This window comes from Zophobas morio, unplaced genomic scaffold, assembly GCF_036711695.1.
Source record: "Zophobas morio isolate AGI-343-1 ecotype UQ-CSIRO unplaced genomic scaffold, CSIRO_AGI_Zmor_V1 ptg000021l, whole genome shotgun sequence".
Taxonomy (NCBI): Eukaryota; Metazoa; Arthropoda; class Insecta; order Coleoptera; family Tenebrionidae; genus Zophobas; species Zophobas morio.
The window spans coordinates 2677952-2703350 of NW_026972126.1; the positions used below are offsets into that span (position 1 = coordinate 2677952).

A 25399-nucleotide genomic window follows, 5' to 3' on the forward strand; every position below is an offset into this window, starting at 1 on the left:
TTTATCAGTATGATTTTTGCATGGGTAAAAACACCGAATAGGTAAATCTAACAACATTTTTTGTAAACTGTTTAGACACTGGGAACACGGTATCATTGGTTCATAAATCTTTCCAAGGCGTTCCAGTGAGTCCCTCATATTGATTTTCTTAGAAAACTTCTTATAATGTGAATTTTAATGGCAGCAAAGTAAGTACTTTTTAACCAATACAAAACAAATTGTAAAATTCAATGTAAAATGTTCTTATAAAGTTCATTTTTAAGTATTCCTCAAAGCTTGGTTCTTGGACGTTTTTTCGAATATATGCCAACGATTTCCCAAATTTTTTTCAATAAACAATAACATTATCCGCCGACTACTACTACATTAATAAAACATTCTGAAATGTGCTTTTAAATAAGAGTGTAAAAGTCTGTCAGAAGTCCACGCTTAATTAGGTAATACTAATAATAGCTATGTGTAATAAACTTAAAACTACTCAAGTCTTGTTTAGTGTTAGCCTTAAAAAAGTAGGTTTTAAATATTCAGATCTGTTTAATTATTTATACAAAATTTATTTATGCAAACGTTTTTGTTGATGGTACATTTATTGATTTTGATACATATAATGTAACACTAGTTCTACAGAAATAGAACATAAATGATATTCACATAGTATGGACTAATTTCTTGACAGATTCTGCATAGGCAGTTCTAAAGTGTGAAGCACAAATAATTTAAATTCTACAAATCATTTTTCACTAAAGACTTGTTTTTTAATGAGCTCTTCAACATTTGAAGCCGGTGAATAAATAAATCCTAATTATCATCTTGTAGGTAATCATCCAGTCGGTATTAATATGCCGCCAAAATTTTGAAGTTTGTTATCTAATCTCTGAGATAAAGGATACAATTTAACAGCTGATTTTTTTTTAAACTGCGCCATGAATAATGTCAAAAATAACGTTAAGTTGTTAAACAACAAGAAAAAGAGTATGCTATAATAGTGTGTCTAGTTATTTACAGACCACACAAATTAGACATTTGTGACTTGACAATACTTCTCTCTAGAAAAAAATCTGAAGAAAAAATATAATTATAAATAAGTATATACCTAAATATAAATATAGAAATATGACAGAGATTGAATATCCGACAATCAAAAAACGAAAAGAAATTACAAACATTATATTTCACAACTGATTCTACCCTTATGTTGGCATTGATGTTAAATGTGTAACATGTTACTATTTTAAAAACACGACATATTATCTCGCTATTTAAAAAAGTGTGTTGTTCATTTTCAAAAAATTAAATTTGGGAATGGCAGCAAGAATCATCGTAACCTTAATTTAATTTGACAGAGCACTCAACTTGTGACCAAATTCGGCTTTTACCACATTCCAATATCTCAACTAATAAGGAAGCTTTTGCACCAAAGTCTACGGTCTGGTAATGTGAAAACAGGATTTTGACATAATTTTTATTGCTTTTCAAACTAGTGCACTAAATTGAATGACCTTGACAGTTTTTCATGACCACTGTTCCGAAAAATTGTACGTGGGAGAAGAATTACACTAAACATATACAGACGGTCTTGTTCGGAACACACGAAATGGTTTATATAAACGATTTAAATGATATCCTTTGAAGTGTTATACCAAATTACGCAATCAAAAAATCGGTTTTTAGATTGGAATTCGTTTTTGTCAACGTCGTTATCAAAGAAGCTTTAAATCTGTCGTCTAGTGTTGTTAACTGCATCTACTTTAAAAAATGCACTTACAACATACGTTTTTAACGTTATCTTTGTTTTAAGCAAGTGCTAACCTGTTGAATCTCTTTATCTGTCATAATATATCACTGTAATTTATTTACATATTAATTTATTCCTCTTGGTGAAACTGATTGGTTGAAGAATAAGGCGTGGTTAAAACAGAGTAAATATTGCTAATTTTAATTGCTCGTAGTCCTTACGAATATTAATATAAAAACACGAGTTTCACTTGCGGATATTGTAATTATCGTATCAAACACTGTTTAATTCAAAACGACATTGAATAACAAATAGTATGAAATACCTATTTGCAGGTATCTTCTGTAGTAATAAGGTATCCAAGAAACTCGTATTCTTTATTTTTTCCGTGGATGAGTTCGTCCTTCACTAAATGTCTGCCTTTCCAAACGTCATAAACCCCCAGACAAACAAATTTCGGAACGATTTGATCTTCGCACCTGATTATTTTCGAAGGTTCCCATGGCGAACAACAGATAATAATTTTATTATGTGTCGAAGAACCAGAACGGGTCTGTATCGTTTTACATGCGACTGCCGACGGGTTGCTATAAGCTTTGATATTTAAGTGACTATTAAATGTATCTTACACCTGAGCTTATCGACGGTAATCGAACTGTTGAAGGAATATTTTAAATTTAACTATAATCGTCTAGGAGAATACCTAGTTTTTCTCTCTTTCTCTACGTTCACTAAACTATTCACTTTGGATAAGTTAATTCCTTGCGGCCCACACTTTTCGTTGATGTTGTATGCCAGTGAGCATATATCAAGAGATTTCGACGATTTTTCTCAACAAACAACTTCTGGTAGAGAGTTGCCTTATATGAAATGACAATACGTTAAACTGGTCTAAGTAATATTAGAAAATAACGAATAGTGAATATGAATTTCATTTCCAAGATATTTCAATTTTATTCATGCAGTTCGAGTTGCTTCACCTTTGCTAAATGGATGATTTATAACTGAGACCTTTACATTGATATTTTGTTCGATTATTATTAATCTCATCCGTTACGTTTGCGTGGGTTTTACCTATTATGTTGGATGTAGAATTTCACAACACTGAACAATTTTCATGTACTTATTTGCAAAAACAATTTCGTTTATTTGCTTCTACTTATCGGTGTGTAATTACGACACCAACTTCTGTAATTATTTTAAATGCATTTGTGAAATATGTTGTACTTAGAACCTTCATTTCTAAAACGAGAAATTTGTTTCTCCTTGCTCGAATTATTCTGGAAATTAAAAAGGTAATAAAAATCTTTACTATTGTTGTTGTTTAAATTTTACGACATTGTTTCTTTCCAAATTTAAATTTTTTGTGGGTTGTAAATATATTATTTTATGGTTGTAGCATCTACCTAACGACAACAAAAGTATTTTAGTTTTATTTGTTTAATTTTTAAGGCAGGTGGTTACAGAAATTGGTTGTTTGTTTTATAAACCTTACGTTAAGTATTTTATATAGCAACAATTCTTGTCAACACTTTTCTTTTATGTAAAAAGTTGTTCTTCTGTCTAACACTCCACAGTTCTGTGTGGCTCTGTGTCCACATGCATCAGTGTACAACTTTTTATTTATTGATTTATTTAAGCGATCATATTTGAAATTAAATAGATAAATAAGAAATTAGCAACAGGCTATTTTGAATATGAGAATGCATCAAATTTAATCAGAGATATTGCAATATGTAAACAGATATTGATATAGTATTTATACTGATATACATATTAGATACTACCTATACCGTATTTAAAGAAACTTTTTATGGAAACCGATAACATACTAACCAAAGAAATTTTATTTATTCCTATCCTAAGCTAAAAAACACGTATGATTAACATCCAATTTTGAAGCTTATCCACACACATATGGGGCTTCTTCGAAAATTTGGTTAACACAGATTAAAGGAAATCACCTTGTGCACATAATTTTTTTTTCAAGGTAATTTAACAAATCACTGAATAAATTTAAAGTTAATGTATTTCCAATATTATATAGTGAAATAAGTACAAATATTACTACTAAAGTGTTTCTTAAAAAACTTTTTGATTCAGGGTATTTATTGTAAACTAAATAAATTGCATAGGTAAGTGTATTTTAAGTGGTTTTTTTAGGTCAAATTTTAACTAATCACATAGAGCTATATATTTAGACCCTAACTTGAAATCGTTCTCTTTAAAGTTTTTGTGGAATTTAAACAAGAAAACGTAAAGACGAAAATTTGAAAAAAAAAAATTATAGAATTTAAAGTCACTCTTTTTATCAAATTCTGTTTACTCTTTAAATATGCACTGTGTTTCCTACATTTTCTTAGTTATTTTTTAATCCCAGTCATTTTTTGCATCTAGTGAAGTAGTTTTTTTTATTTTTTTGTAAGTACATTACTTGGTATATTACAATGACAGTACTTTTTCATTAATTAACAGAGAAAATTTTACTGCCAACACAAATTTTTTTTTTTGAAAAAGTGACTATGCTTTTTCACATATTAAAAGAACTTAGGTAAATGCTTGATATTTTCATCGCCAAAATGTTTTCCCTTCTTTCTTTATCGGGTACAACTAATAACATTCTTCATTAGTATGAATTAGTAATCTATTATGATTGAGAAGACAAACAGTACCTGGCGTTTTTCTAATATGTATATAGAAACGGTAGTAAATTTTTATCGAAAACTAAACAATGAATTTATTTTCACATTTATAAAAACGCAAATAATATTTAACAAAAAACTTCCTTCAAGGGACAATATAACTGCAGGAAACTTGATTGAAATCTTAATTTCAGATCATGAAACTGCGATAATTTTTTCAAAATTGATATTTCCAAAACTGAGACGAATTTTTCTATTAATTAACAGCTTACTTAAAAGAATCAGTTTTCTTAAAACGTAAATAGTGTGATTTTTTTTCATATCATATTTGACTATATTAAAATACGTATACAAAATTTAATCATTCACACAAGAACTGCAAAGGCCGTTAATTTTGTTTTAATATTATATTAGCAGATTATGAATTGAACAGGATACAAAACGCTGACAATCATCAGTAAATAATAACAGTTCGGTAGATATAGAGTAATCCCCCACTTCATCATATCTTGAATGAATATCAAATCTTTTACGTAATACTTTTGTTTGTTACCTAACAAAACTGACATTAACTGTAATGTGTACCCGGTTGTACTCTTATCTTGGACCCAAATATCCGCAAATCCACAGCATATGTGCATGTAGACACGATTATCCCTTCGGTATAATTTACATATACTAATATATAATTATTGTTAGCTGTGGATTTGTTCCTACATGTTTAATAAAATAGTATTTTTTACATAAAACTTTACAGAAAAAAATAAAAAATACGCGACGTCATTCATACCTCTGAATATACAAGATTATTAGATATATTTTTCTATTTGGAAAAAATTTAATTGTGCGGTTTTCTTTAACTCATGATTTATCGATATTTAGTATTTCTTTTGTGTTGGATTACAGCTGAGTAAAAAAATTATCTGGGAGATACATCGTGTCAACCAAGAGAAATAACCTGAATCTCATTTAAATCCGGTTTGTGACAAAAATATCTCATATTATATATATGAATCTACAATTTTTTTGTGTACTATATACTTGAAATATGTTTTGTTAGAATACCTGGATAATGCAATTTTTAATAATAATTTCGTTTAGTATAATCCGTAGAATTTTAGAAAAGTTTCCAATCACTATAAAGATTTTGCTCTATAACATATTTTTATTTGCCATAAACATGGGTTATTGTCTTTATTAAGTTTTTTTTTACCTTATGACTCAACTAAGAAGTACGAATACGGTTTCAGATTTCGGTAATAATGTAAAAATTTTTAAGAATCCAAAGAAAATAATGAAAGTAATAACATGTTTAGCTCGAACAAAAGATAATATAGGCAGTATATCGCCCAGATTTAATTAAGCTTTTGAGCTAATACTAAAAGTAAACGCTAATAATAACATGATAAAATTTGTTATACGTAAAGTAAGTATTATTGACATTGTTCTATAAGCAAGATTGCGGTAAAATCTGCAAACGGATTGTAGGTTATATCCTTAAATATATAAATATTAACAGAGGCATTGATAAAAATAATTGCTTGACAGGTGTTCTATATTAATTAGTTTCAGTATCTGTATGCACTCCGCCGCCAATTCTAATCTTTCAAATGGTTGTTGGGTTAATTTCAACACAACAAAATTTTCTCATATATTTCTTACTCCCAATAATCTGAATTTTAAAACAATTTTCATTCAAGTGAAAAATTATTTTAAAAAATAATAATAAATAAGTATTTCAATGTTAAAATATTTGTGCTGTGTTTTACTTTATTTCTAAATTGTTGCAACAACAATAAACGCACTTTAATAAAGGGATTTACACGTGTCGTGATGACTATCATATTCAGATTAAGAATATTACTGCTGCGGGGTTTTTGTAAAAAGTTCAGATACCTACGTATGCTAGTGAACAGGAACAAATTACAATTAGTTTAGTGCCAGCAGCTACGCAGTCATTCCCTGTAATAATAATTTCGGTTTGAATATCTAATAAAAGAACGAGCTGGATGACAGCTGCTTTAATAAAACTTAGATACTTCTGTATAGTCAAAATTTAAAGTCATGGTTCATTAACGTGAAGAAACAAACAAATTTATGCAGGTTATAAACGTCAGTGGAACATTTTGTTTTTTTTTAAACGGCATTCTTGACTTGAGGTTTTTCCCGTAATTTTTTACACGGTATTGTTTCTGCAGATCGTGAGTTTGCACATGTAACTTTCACTGCTAAATAATTTGAATGTTACACAAGTAGTGTTTTGTGGTCGGTCTTACTTCTTAAGGGATCAAATTTCCATGAAAATTTTGTTTTAAGAATGTCCACACACTTGTGGCGATAATGTAAATCCGTGCGAAGTACAGCGAGGTAATCACATAATTTTGTACTTTATTGTCCGCATTCAAGCTTAACCAGTATTGCCATCTAGTTAAATATGATAAACGTTAGTACTGCAATATCATGATGTAATAAATATTACAAAACATTAAAAGTGGATGCTTCTATCGCTTTAGTAGTTCGTAAATAAATGCTGATACATTTATTTCACTAGTGATGAATTATGTTATTATTCAAGCGTGAATCTTAAATACATTTGGAAGGCGGCTCTTAAAGATTTGTTGAGAAATTTTGATTAAATTTATTTATATTTTATAATTTAAACGAAAATGTGTGAAAGGAGGTTTGGAGTTTTTTCTATAACATTCTTCAACAAACAGTTATTAAAGAAAAGTCCAGGAATCCAGAGATTTAAACAAGAGTGATGAGACCGAAATCTGAACAATGTTGAACAAAAAAGTGAAATATTATTCCTGTCAATTGAACAGTTATTAAAATATATGTAAGAAATTAACGTGAAAACAAAAAACTCACATTTTACGTTCCTTTTTTTAAAATGAATATTTCCAAACAATATTTTTCTAGAGCGGTCTACCTGATGCCCCATCCATATCTCAATTTGTTCATCACCAGAAACCAGTAACTTTAATAAGTGTATATGAAAGATCACCAGGCAAAATCTTCACGCTTTAGTAGCTAAAAAATTTTGAGCTAATAACTGGATTACTAAGTTATCTCGTGGTTTCAAAAGCAATAAAAAACACGATCAAAGATAATCATGGATTTTTCTTTTATAGAATTTTCATTTAGATTTCAGATTATCATCAATTGAAAAGTTTGAGTTGAAAATATAACCCTGTGAATAGCTATTTTCATGTTTTCTTGACGTTTCAGGACCTCTAGAGTTTGAAAAAATGAGTGTTCCATTTCCATCTGTCATCTGTTGTCAGTTTGTGTGGACGATTGTTGTCTTATTTTATTTACATCATGTACTTTAGAAATATCGTGTAGACGATAAAATGATAACCAAAATTTTTCTAATCATTCCAACCAGCAATGTGATGACGTCACTAAATTTTATGATACTTTGATAACAGACTTCTACATTTCTGTTTTTTGCAAAAAAAAACAAAACTGGAGTTTCAGAGTTAATTACAATTTAACTTTGAAACTCCAGAACTGAATGTTTTGAAATCTTACGAACGTTTTAAGGTTAATGTAAGCATGCTAGAACGTTAATCAAAATTAATTAATTTTGTCCCTTCAATAAATTTGATGACGTCATCTCAAAAGATTGCCGAATATACCATATCCAATATGTGTAAAATATTATGGGTTTGTAGGGACTTGTGGTTATTAATGCATTCATATTGCTTATACAGAGTGACTCAAGAAATCAATAGTTCTTTTTAATTAATAAATTATCTAGGTGATTACAGAATTTAGATTTTATTTATTCTGAAATAATTTCCAATTCTAATAAACTCTGTGTTTTAGAACGTACTGCTAATTAATAATGATGCTCAATGATGCTCTTCATCCATGAATCAGATAAAGTACTTAGTGGTAGGGAATGTTTTTAAAAATTTATATATCATGTTGTAAGATTGTATTTTAAAATATTATATTGGTGAACAAAACTAGGATATTAATTTTTTTATAAAAGATTCGATAATTTGTTGCAATCTTCCGATCAGTTCGTTCTTTCGCATGAAATTTGATTTATTCTTGGTATACTAAAGTGCAATTAGTTTTATTTTACAGTATAGCCCTGATACCACGGGAACATAATAAATAAAATTGGTCTAAGGTAATTTGGACAGAACTTCCCTGGCTCCTGAAATACTATCGAATAAATGCAAATTGTTCGAAAGATTTTTATTTTACTAATTTAATTTTTTTATGATAGCTCCTATAAGTTAAAATGAAGCTATAGACTCTTAAACTACAAGTAAAAAAGGATGTTATGCGTATGTTTCAAGTGAGTTTTTGATAACAAAATTTTATAATAAGGTCATCAATATTTTAGCAAGTTCACGTAATGAGATCCAGTATACAATACTAATTATAACAACCCTGCATTCTGAAATTTTCGGGCAAATAAACGAAAGGGTGAACTATTCTTGATTTGAACAATAAAAAAAAGTTGCTATTTGCCGGCATGAATACACAGACCTCACATCTTCGAAGCCGACTTTCCTTATTATGGAGATTCGTATTATGTGCCTGAAGAACAAGAAAAAATATGCAAATAGTAAACAAAATCACAGTAGATTCATAAACACAGTGCAGGAGTATATTATTTTATAAAATTTAAATAGGCTTTACTAAAAAACATTTTTCCGGGACGTCATCAAATTGTTGGTGGGGATGATTAGACAAAATTTTGGGTTGCATTTTACCATTCAAACTATACTTTTAAAATACATATCAAATTTGAGGACAATTGGTCCAATAGTTGTAGAGATTGTCTGTGTAAAAAAAATTACACAGACGACAAACAGGCAGATAGATATTCAGACAGACAAATACACAGACGGCAGACATTGAGAAAATATTAAAGCAGTAAAATAGTAAAGCTGAAGTAAAAAAATTAAATCCTTTATACGAAATAGTTATAAAATAAAAATTATCACGAGGTTCTAACTTCTAATAAACGCCATCTGAGCTTATGGCTTATGTATGCTTACCAAAAATGAATAACAAATCTTATATCAACATTTATTTTATTCTTAGTTTGTTGCCATATCAAGCAACTAGTGTAATTTGTTTATTCCACTAGAACTGACAACCGTGTTTTAGATTTAGTTTCACATTTTCCTTTAGGCGAATGCAAGTTAGATACTTGTAATCAGATGTGACAACACCGTGGCGACTACGCTTACTGTATATTGTATTAATAAGATTAGCAAATAAATAAAACCACATCATGGTTATACTTAATATGGATGTTAGGTTTTCATTGTTTTATATTGCGGATGTCCACTGTATACTTTTGTATATATTTATGGTACCTAGTCATGAAATGTCATGTGATTTGTTTACGTTTGTACCGCGTACGATAGTCGGATTTATACAGATCTTTAATTAAAGTTTTACATTCTCACTGGTCCCCTCAATTTTTTTTTAAATCAAAACTCGTTATTAAAAGATCGCAGATTTCAAAAAAGGCATGCTTTATGTCGATTTCGACGTTCTGTTACAACTTTGGTGGTCTGAACCGTGAAAAATGTTAGTTTTAAGTTCTGTTTTTCATTTAAAAGCGAAGAAACCGTTAAATTCGAGCTATGAATCAGTTTCTTGGCCCATTCTCGGTATTTAAAATTTGTAAAACTGACAGTTTGGACTACACTTTAATCACACATCACTGATTTTGGAAAGGAAAAGATTTGTGTCAACTTCCACATTCTGACGCCTACTCCATGAGCTATAGGTGTTGTAGTGTAACCTCTAGGATTTTTCGGCACCTTCTCTACAGTTTCAGTTGTCCTACGGGTCCGTAAACGTAAACATTCACAACGTCTGTCATTCGACACAACTGACTGCGTATTTTCTCTAGTAAAAATTTTCACCATTAGTATAAATTATTGTGAAGAAAACTATTATTATTTGTGGATAATCTTCAAGTCTTTTTAGAGTTACTAGAATTTTCCCGACATTCGCAGGTGATGTAGCGCAAGAACGTCTAAAAGAGTGTCTCGTATATACAGTAGCATTAAGCATATGTAGTATATTGTGCAGAAATACATGTCATACCAACTCTGATAACAACATGAAATTGGGTTGTTGATAATGAGAGCGAATTTTGTATTCTACAAAAATTAATTTCAACGAGTATAATACATTATTTATTGCCTTTAAAAAACGACACTGGTGTTAAATCTGAGGAACTAGTAAAGAGAACAATTTAACAGACAATGATATATTATGATCATACTTAGTACTTAAATTGTGTAAAGGCAATGCAAAATTTCAGATATGGTTGCAATAAAGGGTTTTCGAGATATTTAACCGGTTCCATAATTTTGTCTAACGTTGTGTTTCTATCTTTATCTGATTAGAGTAGAAGTATTTACTAAAGTTTATTCATAAGTTTATTTATATTACCTAGTGACTTGATTTAATAATTTCTTGTTAAATTGTTGCAATCAGCCATGTGAACAAAATTAACAATAAAAGTGGATTAAACATTTTACATGAGTTACACAACAAAGTTGTTAAACACCTGACTGTTAATATTCTGTAATCACTAAATCAATGTTAGTGTTTTACCAACAATTTCAAACAAGCCCTGACACATATGTTTAAATAAAATAAAAGTGGATCATTAAACACTCATGATCAATGAACATTCTCAGAACAAATTGCATGTTTAAAATGAAACTGATTAAATTTTTTGATGTCATATTTTTTTGCGGGGAAATTGGAAAATTAGATCACTTGTTGTTGAGTTCATCTCATCAGAAAATAAATTTCTTTATTCATTTTTTACTGTCTTTTTAAGTCCAGAAAATGTATTGCCAATACTACTCATTGAACCTCAGGCCATATTTTTGGATAAACATGTACTCAACAATTTTTTGAAATCACACTATTAAATTTTTGTAGACGGTGAATACATGAATCTTCCACGATATTTTGTAATTCCAAGATCGGGGTTAGAATCTTATTAAATTCCCAAAAGTGCCTCTTATGATAAAATCTACATCAACAAACAATTTATTTTATTTACGATAATCTATATGCGTGAGGTTCAAACTGTGGACACATTGTTAAACCATAAATAAACAACAAAATTCAATTAGTGTTTTACAATTTTACGACAATCATTCTATACCTGTTAGAATAATATACATCACTGATTTATCTTCAGGAAGTGAAAACGCAACACATAAAAGCAGACAACCTCAAAAGAAAGAATAAATTTGACAGATTTTTCTGACAATAAATTATGTTTTGCATAACTCAGAAGTTACAAGGTTTGAAAAAGTCTTGAAATCGCTGAAATTACTATCAAACATTTTTTTCTTCTAATTTTTAGTAATTAATTTCTTACCTAGGTATATGTAGAAAAATCATGAGTACATTTCGAGCGCCAAGTTTTACAAAAACTGACATCTCGACCATCTCATTTCTAGCGACCCATTTATATTTACTTTCTCAAAAGAACTATAGTCTTTGTGATGTCTGAATCAGGATCAAAAACGCACCTAATTATTTTTATTCTTTTACAATAACTTGTTTAATACCAAAAACCAGCAAACAGCCGCAGTAGGTTTTGGATTTATTCTGAAACTGAAAATAAACAAAGTTTAACCTGTTATATTTTTACACGAAACAGACATTAGCACACTTTTAACTAAGCGAAAGACTAATTTTTAACCGTGAAAAACATTATTGCAATTACTTGTATCAATATTTTGTAAGATTTTAATTTCCCCATAATGTGTGTAGTAAATTTAAAAACCAAATACACAATATTTTTTTGTTCCTGTACATTTGACAAGTTCGTATTTTAATAAGATTTTTCTTTCTAGGTATATTCATAGTAAAGAAAAACCCTTCAAATGTACGGAATGTGGTAAAGGCTTTTGTCAGTCTCGAACATTAGCTGTCCATAAAATCCTCCACATGGAAGAGTCCCCACACAAATGTCCTGTCTGCAGCAGGTCATTCAATCAACGTTCGAATCTGAAGACACATCTGCTCACTCACACGGACATCAAACCTTACAACTGTTCGGCTTGTGGGAAGGTGTTTCGAAGGAACTGTGATCTGAGGAGGCATAGCTTGACCCATAATCTGGGCACGAGCTCTGCAGCGACCATGACTAATGTCACCCATCAAAACTTCAGTATAGACTCGATTATGAGCAAGGACAAAAAGTGACAAGGGCGGGGTAGTTCTTGATTGTTGTGTTTTATTTGTTGTAAATATTGTTCTGTAAATTAATTTAGCTTGTAATAAAATTCTTGACGATGATAGTGGTCTTTTCGTAGGAGTGGCGATGGCTTAGTTGCTGATAAATATCTTCCGAAATTTGTCGAATGAATAAATAAGATACCGGATATCACACCAGTGACCAGTGAGTATATCTTGGCCATACAAGACTCTCGTCAGTTAATTTCCATAATATATCGCAAACCCATTCCATAAATCTCCACAATGTGAAACACACGTCACTATAAAATATATCACAGAAAGCGTATGATATTTCCTACGCCAAACAAACCGCATAAACTCGAGCCCTGTTCACAATTTATTGGTTGTGTTCGTACTTTGCACAAATATAATTTATACGGACGCATTGGCCATTAGAAGTACTTAGGACATGATATATAACGAGGCGGCTAACTGATAGAGATCGTACCCGTATACGAATACATAACTATTTATTTGTAACTCTTCAAAAAATCGAATTATGACTATAACACTATCGATAATTTGTTGCAAGATCCATTTGTATGATGAAGAGAGGAAAGAACAAAATTTGTAGCTCGTGTTTCTTAAATACAACGGAAGGAACAACGTTATGGTTTCAATATTATGAGTGCAGTACTTACTTACTTGTATCATTATTACAATGGAATGCACTGTGATCCACTACATCCCGTTCCCTCTAGGTAATTTTGATTTTGAATTAAAATGCATCTCTTTTATTTAAAATTAAGAACTAAATTTTTATAATTTTATCAATGCAAAACGTTTCGTATAAGGACTTATATGCAAAATCTGATTACTTAAAGGTGGATAATTAATCAATATAATATTTGCCTACTGTTTTTTATGTACTTAATTCTAATACCAAAATCATTCAAAAAATACAAATATTATAAATGTTCTCATTCATTTTTAGATGCATTTTAATCAAGATAGTAATAACAAATCGAATCAAATGTAAAAAGGAGAATACAAATTTTTACTAGACTTATATCATTTTAAAAATTAATCAGCTAATTAATATATTTTTTTAGCATGATCATTTCATATTCAATACAATCAAACATTGATAATAACAATAGTGAATCTGTATTACTATGTATTAATTGGTTTTCTCTTTTTTTTGCATTCACAGAGAATTTTAATAATTGTAAAAGTAGTCAGCACTCACTTAAGTTAACAACTAAATCAGAGGTAAGTGTTTCACAATATTTTGTTAAAATATATTGGCTAAATCAAAACAGAGCGGAAAATTCTTTTCTAAGTATAAGAAGTTGCATAGATATTTATTGAAAAAATAACAAACTTCAATTTTTTTAGAACTACATTGCACAAAATAATTATAATGTAGCGAGTTATACAACGTACATATGTTTAAATGCGGCGATTATCTTTATGACAAAATTATTTTCTCGAAGTCTTATTCTTACTATACTGCAGTCTATGTATTAACCAAATAACTTGCTGCAACTTAAACAGGTATGTTAGATGAGAATGTAGAACTTTAACTAAAATTTACCCACTCATATTCTTCAAATAAGCGATGACGTCATCTCAAAATTATATTAAACATACTCGACTTTTAAGTATTCAGTGCACATACTTTTCACTTAATAGTAGTTTAAAAGAATAATCTCTTTTTTTATGTTTGCGAGTTGGTTTTTGAACAAATAATATTTCTCCAAATAATTTTATATTAATCTTAAAAGTTTTTCCCACAACAAGTGGCAGTGAAATAAAAAAATTTAAACATATTTTATTATGTTTTTTTTCTTTTTGGTATTGCCATCAGTATTTACTGATTTAAAAAAGAGAATGCTCAATACACAAGTCAATATAAACAAATAAATGCAACAATGTATAAAATACAGTAAAACGAAATTGTCTTTAAGAAACTCATGTATATCATAATGGGCCTTTGTAATGATCATTTTTTAATATCTCTACTTATCATGAGGTAGTGTTGTTATCATGTGTGGCAGCTTGTTTAAAAATTTAATTCCGTACCTAATAAGTAATCCCACAAAGGTTCTTTTCGAGGCGAAGATAGTTGAATGTTAATTTCGTGTGTCAATCATGAATTTGAGTATGATTACTATAATCTGTATAGCTTTTAAAACGGCGTTTAAAGAAATAGTTTTGCTAGATTTGGAACATAAAAATATCGACTGAATTGATTTTACTCGTGCACCCTTTCAAAAGCTGATTTGTCAGGCAATAATTAGCTGCTTAATAATAAAACACTGAAACACAATTTTCAGTAAATAAATCTAAATTCTTCTACCGCCGCCTTGAAATTATCAAACAAAAATGTCAGCATTGCGACAAAGTTATCCACATAAAAAAGAAAAACGTTTCGACAGTCAGGTTACAGTGTTTTCTCTCTTTATGCTAAGTGAGAATTATGCATGATTAATGTGGTCGTAAATGTAATAACGACAACGTTATCTTGAATAAAAAAGTTGTTAAAACTCTGTTTGCGCATGTACAGATTGTAGTTCGTGTATTGAACGTTTCGTGGCACCACACTCTGCAAATCAAAAGAGACTATGATATATTTTTAATTATGTAAATATTCACCAAGAACAAATATTTCTAATTCTGAAAAAGATCACCAAAAACAAATTGCTCTCGAAATTTATTATCGTAATGGTTGAGTTACTATGAACTTCAATTTTTAGCTATTTCGCAATTAACTTATTACAGTAGAAATTACATCAATTGTATGTTGTTTCCGTGCCAACAGCAGTTACAAAGTTACGTGAATGGATATTTCACTGCGTAATCCCGTTATTATTTGTTTTGAGAGTTACTTTTATTTAACGGAATTTTGAACATTTTTACAATTGCTGGGTAGATATTTAAATTCCAATTTAATTGAAATTCTTTACTGGACTTTTCCGTAATTTACCAGATTTTTTTCGAGATATGCCCGATTTTCTGTCTCTCTTTTTAAATTCATGAAAGTATTTATATTTCTACTTTCCAAACGATTACTAAATGATGAATTGTGGTGGTGCCATTTTCTGTATATGGTCAGTTTGTGAACGATTTTATTCAATAAATAATCTTAAAGCATACTGCATCACTTATTTTAACATTTTTACTCCCGAGGATAAGCGAAGGAAGTATTGTAATACGGTCCATCCGACAGATAGCTACTTTTATGTTTTCTCGAGGTTTCATGACTCCTATTTTCGGGGAATATATGTCTAATAAAAATGACACAGACAGTGGACAGTGGATAATCTGTATTGAGTTTTGTCTCCGTTACTGGACCGATTATTGTCAAATTTTATATGTGTATTATGAATATCATGTAGATGGTAAAACACAAACCAAGATTTGTTTTATCATCCACATCAGTACTAATGGCGTCTGCTTAAAATTTTGCTTGCTAAACGCCATTTAAATTTTATGAAAGAATATACGTGTGGTTTATGAACCCGCCTGTGTATTATTGTTATAAATAATTATTGTTGTTGTTTAAACCTTCTTCCTTTTTAGTCATATATTTCTAATCTAGTCACACCCTTACTCCCACTGTTCTCCCTCCATCCAACTATCCATAATATAAACATAAAAACCATGTTACACCAAAAGCAGCATAACATCATTGCCATTTGTACTTTCAATAACACAACGTGTTTTCTGTTTTCTATTAAAGTCTTAATTTCATTAGGTAAGGTTGCCCTATATTTTCATGGTCTCTTTAATTGTCATTTTTGTGATTTGGATTTAACAAGCTAGATATTCTTGTTTTAATAAAATACTAAATTCATAAGTGTAGTAGAGTTCCATCTCAAACTTTTTTTACCCTAACTTTCATTGCTATGGTTAGTTTCAAAAATTTGACGACTTTGGAAATTTGCCCAGTTTGAGTCAATCCAGTATGTTTTTAATCTCATGATAACTTACGTTTCTCTTGAGAAATATACATACATATTTTTAGCCCGATCTTCTCGCAAAATTATTATTCATTGTTGTTTCTTAATGCTACTGAAAAATTACCTCTTCTGTTTCGTACGGATATGACCATATTCCTTATTCCAAACCATATCGATAATTCTTTAAAACATATTAAGGTTTAAGGAAATGGAACACTTACATCGCCCTACAAATCAACTTGTGTGTGTATTGTATTCCTGCAATACACCCAGTGATCAAATAAAAGAATTCACCACAAAACTAGTTCCGGTTGACGTGAAAATCGTCGCCTTATGGGAAATATTGAATTAAATTTGAGCACATTTAAAACACAAATAAATAATTTAGAGCAAACTGATTTTAACAACAAACAAAAAACGAGAGAACAGTAATAATATTAGCAGTTAGGTATTTGTCAGTCGATGATAAAGCCTATACTTACATAATATGTACTAGGAAATTATTTTTGGGCTAGAAACTGGTTGTCACGCAAATAATAGCAAAATTTGGACGTGATTACAGAAATAATAATATGTATATAAAAATAAAAAAATAATAAAAATAATAAATCAAAATAGCATTTTGATTTGTTCTATCATATCTTCACTACAACTACAAGCATTAAAATTTTGTCAAAAATATATATAAAACGTAATAATTAAATACTTACTTACCAGTTGTGATAGCAAAATACATAGATCAATTGAAAGTTTGTTAATTGCAAAACAACTTCTTTGCTTATATAAGCTAAAATTAATTAGCCAAATGGTGTGGTGCAAAATTTAAGTTCGCTAACTACTAGTCTATAGATGAGTCTATAGTAGTCAAAAATGTATCCTTGCATAAAACCTTGCTTGTAAATTAACAGTAACAGGTGTCATCAGTGGAAGATATTTTACAAGAAATTGAAGATCAACAACGACGCTCGCACAACATTGTTATTTATAACTTACCTGAATCAAGGGGTGATGGCGATGAAGCAAGGAAACTGCATGATCTTAATAGATGCTTCAACATCATCTCTGCCAAGGATGTGGATGTTGTTAGTTGTTACAGAATTGGCAAGATGATAGAAAATAAACCGCGTTTTTTCTTCATCAAATTTAAATCCATCATTCCATCACTTGATGTGCTCAAAAAGTGTAGGCCTGTAAATAATATTTACGTAAATCGTGATTTAACTGAGCGCCAAAGAAATGTTGCTTATATTGTGCGTCAAGAATTTCGCAGAAGAAAGGATACAGAAGCTAATATTAAATTGAGATATTCTGATGGCATGCCCCGTATAGTCACGGTCGGTAACGCTTAAAACTAATAAATTTCCCAAAGACAAACTTAGCACAATAGTCATTAAAAATTTTGTATTAAAATGTAAGAGGTTTCACAACAAAAATTGATGCATTCTATACAAATATATCGTCCTCAGACGATGACATAATACTATTAACAGAAACATGGTTGCAAAATAATACCTTATCTTCTGAGTTATTTAATGATCAGTTTCATGTTTTCAGAAGTGACAGAAAATCTTGTAGAGGTGGAGTCTTGGATGCATTCTGTCATCATCTACATGTGGAAGAAATCATGTTAGACTGTCCTGTTAACCGTACTGAAATTTTGGCCTGCAAACTGTATCCTGGGCATAAATACATTATTGTTATCACTTTATACATTCCTCCAGAAACTCCAGTAGAATATTTTGAGCGATTTTTTGAGTTTCTGGAACAAACATTGGATCAGTATTACGAAGTGATTATCGCAGGGGATTTCAATCTTCCGTGTTTCCCTACCTATTGCACTGTGGGAACGTGATCGAGTAAAACCATTGCTTGGCTCAGTTTCTTCGATTTTAACTGATTGTGCCAAAAAAAACAAAATTTTTAATCACAACGATAGACTTCTAGATTTAATCATTACATCTGACTCCATTGACGCTGCTGTGTCCCGGAACTTTGATCCCGTGGTGGACGAGGATCCTCACCATCCCTGTCTCGAAATTGAAATTTTAGTAAGTGGAAACATGGAATTCAGATTTAAAACAGACAATACCAGTTTAAAGTACCAGTTCCGTAAAACCGATTTTCCGGGAATGTATGCTGCCTTTCAGAATATAGACTGGTTGGATATTTTATGTACCTATTACTGATGTTAATCTTGCATCTGATCTGGTTCACAATAAAATATTTTCTGTCGTTGATACATATGTTCCTAAAAAGCCAGGATACACATCGAGATATCCAACGTGGTTCCCTAAGAAGATCATTAATAAAATAAAGGTGAGAAATCGTTATAGAAGGGTTTATAACAGAAAGATGTAAAGAAGTGTGTACGACATAAGTATACGAACTTTATTCACAACATTGAGTCCAGAAATTCAACAAATTCGAATGAATTTTGGCACTATATAAACACAAAGAAAAAAACACACGGATTCCGTATAGAATGGTTTTAGAAGGCATAAGAGCAGCATAAGAAAGAGTGAACGGTTTTGCAGACCATTTTAAAACTGCGTTTCTAATATCAAGAAATCAGAAATGCTTGCAAGAAATTAAAGTCCAATTTTACCATGGATTCCGATAACTTATCTTCTTTCTTAATTAAGGATTGTATCTTATGCTTTGAAGATGTTCCTTGTTTCATTTTTAATCTTATTATGAAGTCTGGCGTTTTTCCAGTTATGTGGAAAATTAGTAAAATATGCCCTGTTTTCAAATCCAGCAATAAATCAAATATAGCTGACTACAGACAAATAGGAATTGTGCCTAAAATCTTTGAGAGTATTCTTGCAGTGAATTTGTACAATCACGTCTCGTCATCACTGGTTGAAGAACAACATGGTTTTGTCAAGAAACGTTCGACCTGTACTAAGCTTGTTGCCTTTACTTAATTCGTATCTGATGGGTTGGACCATCAGCTTGAGGTAGATTAAATATAGACTGACTTTCGTAAAGTGTTTGATCAAGTTGACACGGTGTTATAATTAGTAAAATTAGATCCTTGGAAGTCTTATTAACTTGTTAATTAATAATAATAATTAATGGGGTTAAGTCTTATTAGTACAGGGCAACAAGCGGAGTAACGCAAGGATCTAACCTGGGTTCGCTTTTATTTCTTATTTTTATTAATAATTTGGTTAAAAAAATTTCTTCAAAAGTCCTTGAGTTCGATGACGACTTAAAACTTGTAAGAGTTATAAGTGACCCTGAAAGTTGTAAAGGCTTACAAGATGATATCAATCTTCTGTGTGAGTGGTGTGAGGTAAATAAACTTTGTCTCAATATTGATAAGTGCCAAGTCATGACATTCTCAGGGAAACAAGTAAATCTAATTTACGATTATCGGATAAATGATAGCGTATTGGACAGATATCTTATTAAAAAAGATCTAAGGGTTATTTTTGATCTTGCTCTGGCTTTTACATGTCATTATGAGTATGTTGTAAACAAATGTTATAAATTATTAGGATTTATTGTCAGGAATACTAGGAGTTTCAAGAATGTTGATAAACTCAAAACATTGTTTTGTACATTTATTAGACCCATCATTGAGTATGCTAGTATATCTTCTGGAATCCACATTATCAATGCCATGTTCGAACTATTAAAGAGTGTACAGTGCAAATTTCTTAAATATCTCTATTTTAGGAAGTACAACCATTATCCTGTTCAAAACTGTGCATACAGTGCATTAATTTCCGAATTTAAATTAGAACCTTTATATATATTAGGCCCCAACAAATCTGTAGTATTTTTGTATAACATTGTACATTATTGTATTGACTGTCCTGAATTTTTAGGTTTATTAAATTTTAAGGTGGCGCGTGTGGGCATTACTTCGAACGTCACACTTGTGTTTAACACTCCTAATTCGAATCAGCACATGAACTCGCCTCTTTTCTACATGTGTCGACAGTACAACAATATTCAACCATTAGTCGATATTTTCTGCTCTAGTTTTGAAAAATTTTGTAATCTTGTTTCTCTATCACAAAATGTTATTTAATTCATTTGTATCTGTTTTGTTTTAATTCTATATGTAGTTATAAGTGATATTTTGTATTTGCATTTGGTGCCCCTTTGGACATAGGTATTTGTCTTTGGGTGAATGAATAAATGAATGAATAAATGAATAAATAAATTATTCTCACAAACGCCTTCAAATTATTATAGGTCAACTAGGACATGCGAAGTAGGTAACATACAGATGCGCCTATTATTTTTAAAAAATTTTTGGTGGCCTGTTATTCGAACCAACAAAAAATTATTAATATATATCTATTTCTATGCGTAGATTCTGGAGGTGAGAAAGCGAAATAATCAATGAGATTTCTATTACATCCAAGCAATTAATCCTATATAAATCAAAATTTTCCCAAATATCGAACACCGCTAGCCTATGAATTTTAATACTTTTGTAGCTTGCTTATTTAGAACCTTAATGGTATGACTGCGGTCTTTCTTAAATACACCTCGTATCTATATGTTTGTTTATTGGTCTCGAATTTCCCAAAAATAAACTAATAATTCACTTTTCAATTATCTGAAAATTTTATTTATAATGAAAAGCAGTGGAAAGTTAATCCCGTCGACAGAAATAGGTGTAATTTACAAATTTTTGCTTATTGTGAAAAGTACCATCAGCCTTCGGCCACACACGTCGATATACCATAATCAGCATTTGGATAGCACTTCATCTATTAAAGTAACCCAGAGGATTACGTACCATTCTTCGCACCTGGTAAGTGCAATACGGTTTAAAAATGGGACCCCACATGATGGCTACAACACAGCCAGCAAGCCGAGTAAATAGAGGTGTTAAACTGATAAATTGAAGAGATGGCCACAATAAAACTTTGACATCGATACATGGTCGACTTAACCGAGTGTAAAAGAGATTTATTACGGATTCTTGGAGAAGTTCTTGATGCACTTTTATCGGCTGGATTGTCGATTCGGTCACAAATGAAAACGACGAGTGGATGATAACTTGGAGCTTTTAACAGCTGAGCTTCCACGAAAGCGATGCTTGTAAAAGGTTTTTTCATGTACTAAAGTGGGTATTGTTAATTCCAAGCAATATGGTTGTGAAATCTAATGAATTCATGTTTCATACGTTTGTGCAAAAAGCTGAAATTTCAATTTACAAGTGCGTTGGTGAAACGGAATATTTTTTGTCGTCAATGCGTTTTGATGAGAGTATTAAAGATAATATCTGTATAAGAATGCAAATAATATATGAGGAAACTGGTTTGTAATAACATTGTCATATTTTAAATGTAGAATTATATTTGCATAATATACAAACAAATGAAATTTAAATTGTTGTGGAACGTTTATTGAATAAGAAGCTCTTTTAATGAATAATAAACAAGACATTTTACTACCAATTAAAAAGCAAGACACAAGAACGTTATATTTATAAATTTTTAATATGACAACTGAACCAGTAACATAGATGAAAATTCACCTTTTTGTTTAATCTGCCCATTAATAAGTTGTTTCAGAAAAGCTTAAATATGCCGTCTTGACATTAAAAACTTTGGAAAAAAAAACACTGACTAGGTAATACGTATAATTTTTTTATTTATTTTAAAAAACGAATACAATACCTATGGATATTTTTAGGTAGGAGTTATTTACACAGTTAGGCAAATCTGTTTGTTTTTCTGCATTTAATTTCTTTTATAATTAATTTAATTTTGCAAGAAATATTTTTTCAAGTCTTTAATAAAAGGAACATTTACAAATGTACTTCAAGGAAAGGTTACTTAGCCACAGTTTCAACATAGGTATGTACATTGTCACGAAAGAAGAGAACTGAATGAGGTAGTTTTAGATGTGTGAAAATAAATCAAATACACACCTCGGAATGTATGAAAACATTTATTAGTAAAATTAGGGTTTTTGTTTGTTGTTCTGAAAAGAACTTTAAGACCCATTATTATAATATACAATGCCTTTCGGCTTTATATGCAACACAGGTAGTGAATATTCATTGACGATAAACCTTTAATTTACATCTTTTTAGCAAAAATACTTAATAATATATTATTTCAAAGTTAATAATACATTTTGCTTTGGACAAGCCGCTGCTTTAGTTCTGTATTATTAGAGTAAATAAGAATTAAACCAAACGATATTGTCTTAATTTATCTAGAACTACTGCAGTCGTTTTTTTAACCAACAATCTTTCTTTTTGTTTAATATTATTTACAAAAATTATTATAATGCTCTATATTCGACGGTGAAAATAACTGTTAGCGTGTCTAGGGCGTAGAATGTCACCTTGACACTTTATGCGCAAGACACACACTATTTTTTCTGCAACTGTGGTAAAACCTGTTTTTTACATAATTTGTTTTCTTTCATTTCTTTGCTATTTGTGCTAAGAAATACAACAAAATGATCTAAAGAATTTTGACTGTAAGTACTTAAATTGTCGTTCTCAGCAACGCGGGACGATGGTTGTATTAAAATATTTTTTTATACCAATTCTTTCGAGAGAAATTTTTATAAAAAAAAATATGGGTGGATTACAAACCAGCGGTTAAACTCATATTGTTTTACATTTTTGTAATATATAATAAATGAGATTTATTTAACTTTTGATGTGATGTCATCGAAACTTTGGTTAGCGATCTACTAGGGTGATAATAACCTGAAAGTATGTATTAAATTTCAGAGCAACTAGTTTAGTGGGTTCTAAGACAAATTGTAAAATTTTTTTGACAATTCTGGATTATTTTCCCAAAATATTTATATGCACGCAGATTAAAAACATAGGTAATAAAATTGATGAGCCACAAGTTTGAGATCAGATTAACAAGTGTAGGAAAGGCTATATAGATGAATTTTAATTTATTTAATATTTTTTACGATAATTAATACTTATTGTCTATAAGGTAAAAAATGAAGGCTGATTAATAAACCACACAAGTATAGTATTTTCTTGTATTCCTTCGTCAGATTGTTGGTATGGATGAACCAATAAATTTTCGGTAACATTTCAGTGTAACACGTTAATCTTAAAGTGTTACCAGTAGGCTTGGACACTACGTGCCTAATTTAAACAGTCAGACGACAGACAAGAGATCAATATTTTTGTATTACACAAGCGGTAAAACCTGTGAAAAACATGACATTAACTCCATTCCTCAAATGGACGCTACGTATGGTTTTCGGAAAATAATAATTTGCACACAAGTAAATGTAAAATAAGTTGATTGAAGAAAATCAACTTCTTGTAAAACAATAAAGCCGTAAAACAGCATTCAAAATTGTAAATACTAGATATAAAATTTGGTTGAGAAGCATCTGACGACCAGTTGATAATAACAAAGGTAATATATAATATTGACTGAATATTGTTTTCACTTCATTTTTCTCTAGGTTGCTTGCTAAATATTTTTAAACTGCAACATGCATTTTTTACCCATTTTGATAGACAGTTAAATTACGATTATAATGATATATAGCACTTAGATATTTACTTCATTTTCGGTTAAAAAAAACAAAATCTTTAAACATAAAAAAATGAAAGTTTATTTTATCATAAGCAAGCTATGTTTCAAAAGTAGTTATTTTAGCATTTATGTAAAATACGATGTTCTTCATTTCACTCAACTTCCATTTATTTCTTTTCATGTTTATAAGTTTTATTTTTAACAACTCAGAATGAAATAAATGTACAAGTGTTGTATATCATTGTAATCACAATTTAACTGTTTACCAGAATACGTTAAAAAATCTATACGTTGCAATTAAAAAAAATAAAAGTTGAGTCGCGACGTCGACGATACATAGCATTCTCAAGAAATTTGGCCGCAGAATTCGAGACAGCCCGTGTACCATACGTTTTCAAGGGTCGTAAGTACATTTCATTTAATAAAGTAATGTCTAAGGAAATTGCTTTAGTGATTTTCAAACGAATATGCAGATTTATCATACCATACCCAATTTTATTTGAAAAATTCGGCACTTTTCACTTTATTGCATGTTTCTTGTTACAAAAAAATAAACAAGAATCATTTTTTAAATTTTGCATAAAGGAAATAAGGATAAGAACAATATAGCGCCATATATATTTTTTTTTCAATCCATTTTATGACTTTTAATTCAACTTTACTCATCAGTAGTTTTGTGCTAATATTTTCATATTAAAAGAAAATATTTGTTGTCAGCTCTAACAGTTTGGCATATCTAAGTTTCATTTCATGGCTGCCAAATGTTCAAAAATGGTCAATAATATTCTGTGTGAAAAAATCTGTAGCGGAGTATTTTTGTTGTAGCATCACAAAATTTAATAAAACATTTTTGTGTATTTTCTTATTTTTAAAATTCTATAAATTTTGTATTTATTAAACAAATAGGTAAGTAATGACCGGCCATCTTCAAAAATGTTGAGAAATATTTTAAATGACCTAGATATGTGTCATCATAAGTTTCAAACTATCAATTAAAGAATCCTAATTTATTTCGATTCGTTGCACCTACCTATTTTTTAGTTTTTATCACGAGATTAGCTAAACATTTACAATGGCCAAAACAACTGTTATACATCAGGTTCTTACGTAAAACAAATCCATAACTAATTCTTAAATTTACTACCAGGTATTATTGTACAACAAATTTTCTTTGTCAAAATTTGATTACTGTCATACTGGGGAATTTGCTATTTGGTTTGATTAAGTATTACAAATGTAAAGTTAGAATTTTCAAATTATGTTGCAATTCTATTCAAGATTTTCGTTTTGGATAAGCATCTCGTCCAAGGATTTTTGCCCAATTTGGTGTGTACTGATTGTCTTCTTTTCATCGTT

At 30.0% G+C, this 25399-nt stretch overlaps 1 protein-coding gene across 1 annotated transcript in view; it reads left to right on the plus strand.

The window, feature by feature from the left end:
* LOC135132328 (protein sister of odd and bowel-like) overlaps positions 1-12696 on the plus strand; it is a 30281-nt gene extending 17585 nt beyond the window's left edge. Inside the window, exon 2 of the mRNA XM_064060389.1 lies at positions 12252-12696. Coding sequence (XP_063916459.1) covers positions 12252-12603 — 352 coding nt within the window. The 3' untranslated portion in view covers positions 12604-12696. The remainder of the gene's footprint in view (positions 1-12251) is intronic.
* The last annotated feature ends 12703 nt before the right edge of the window (positions 12697-25399 follow it).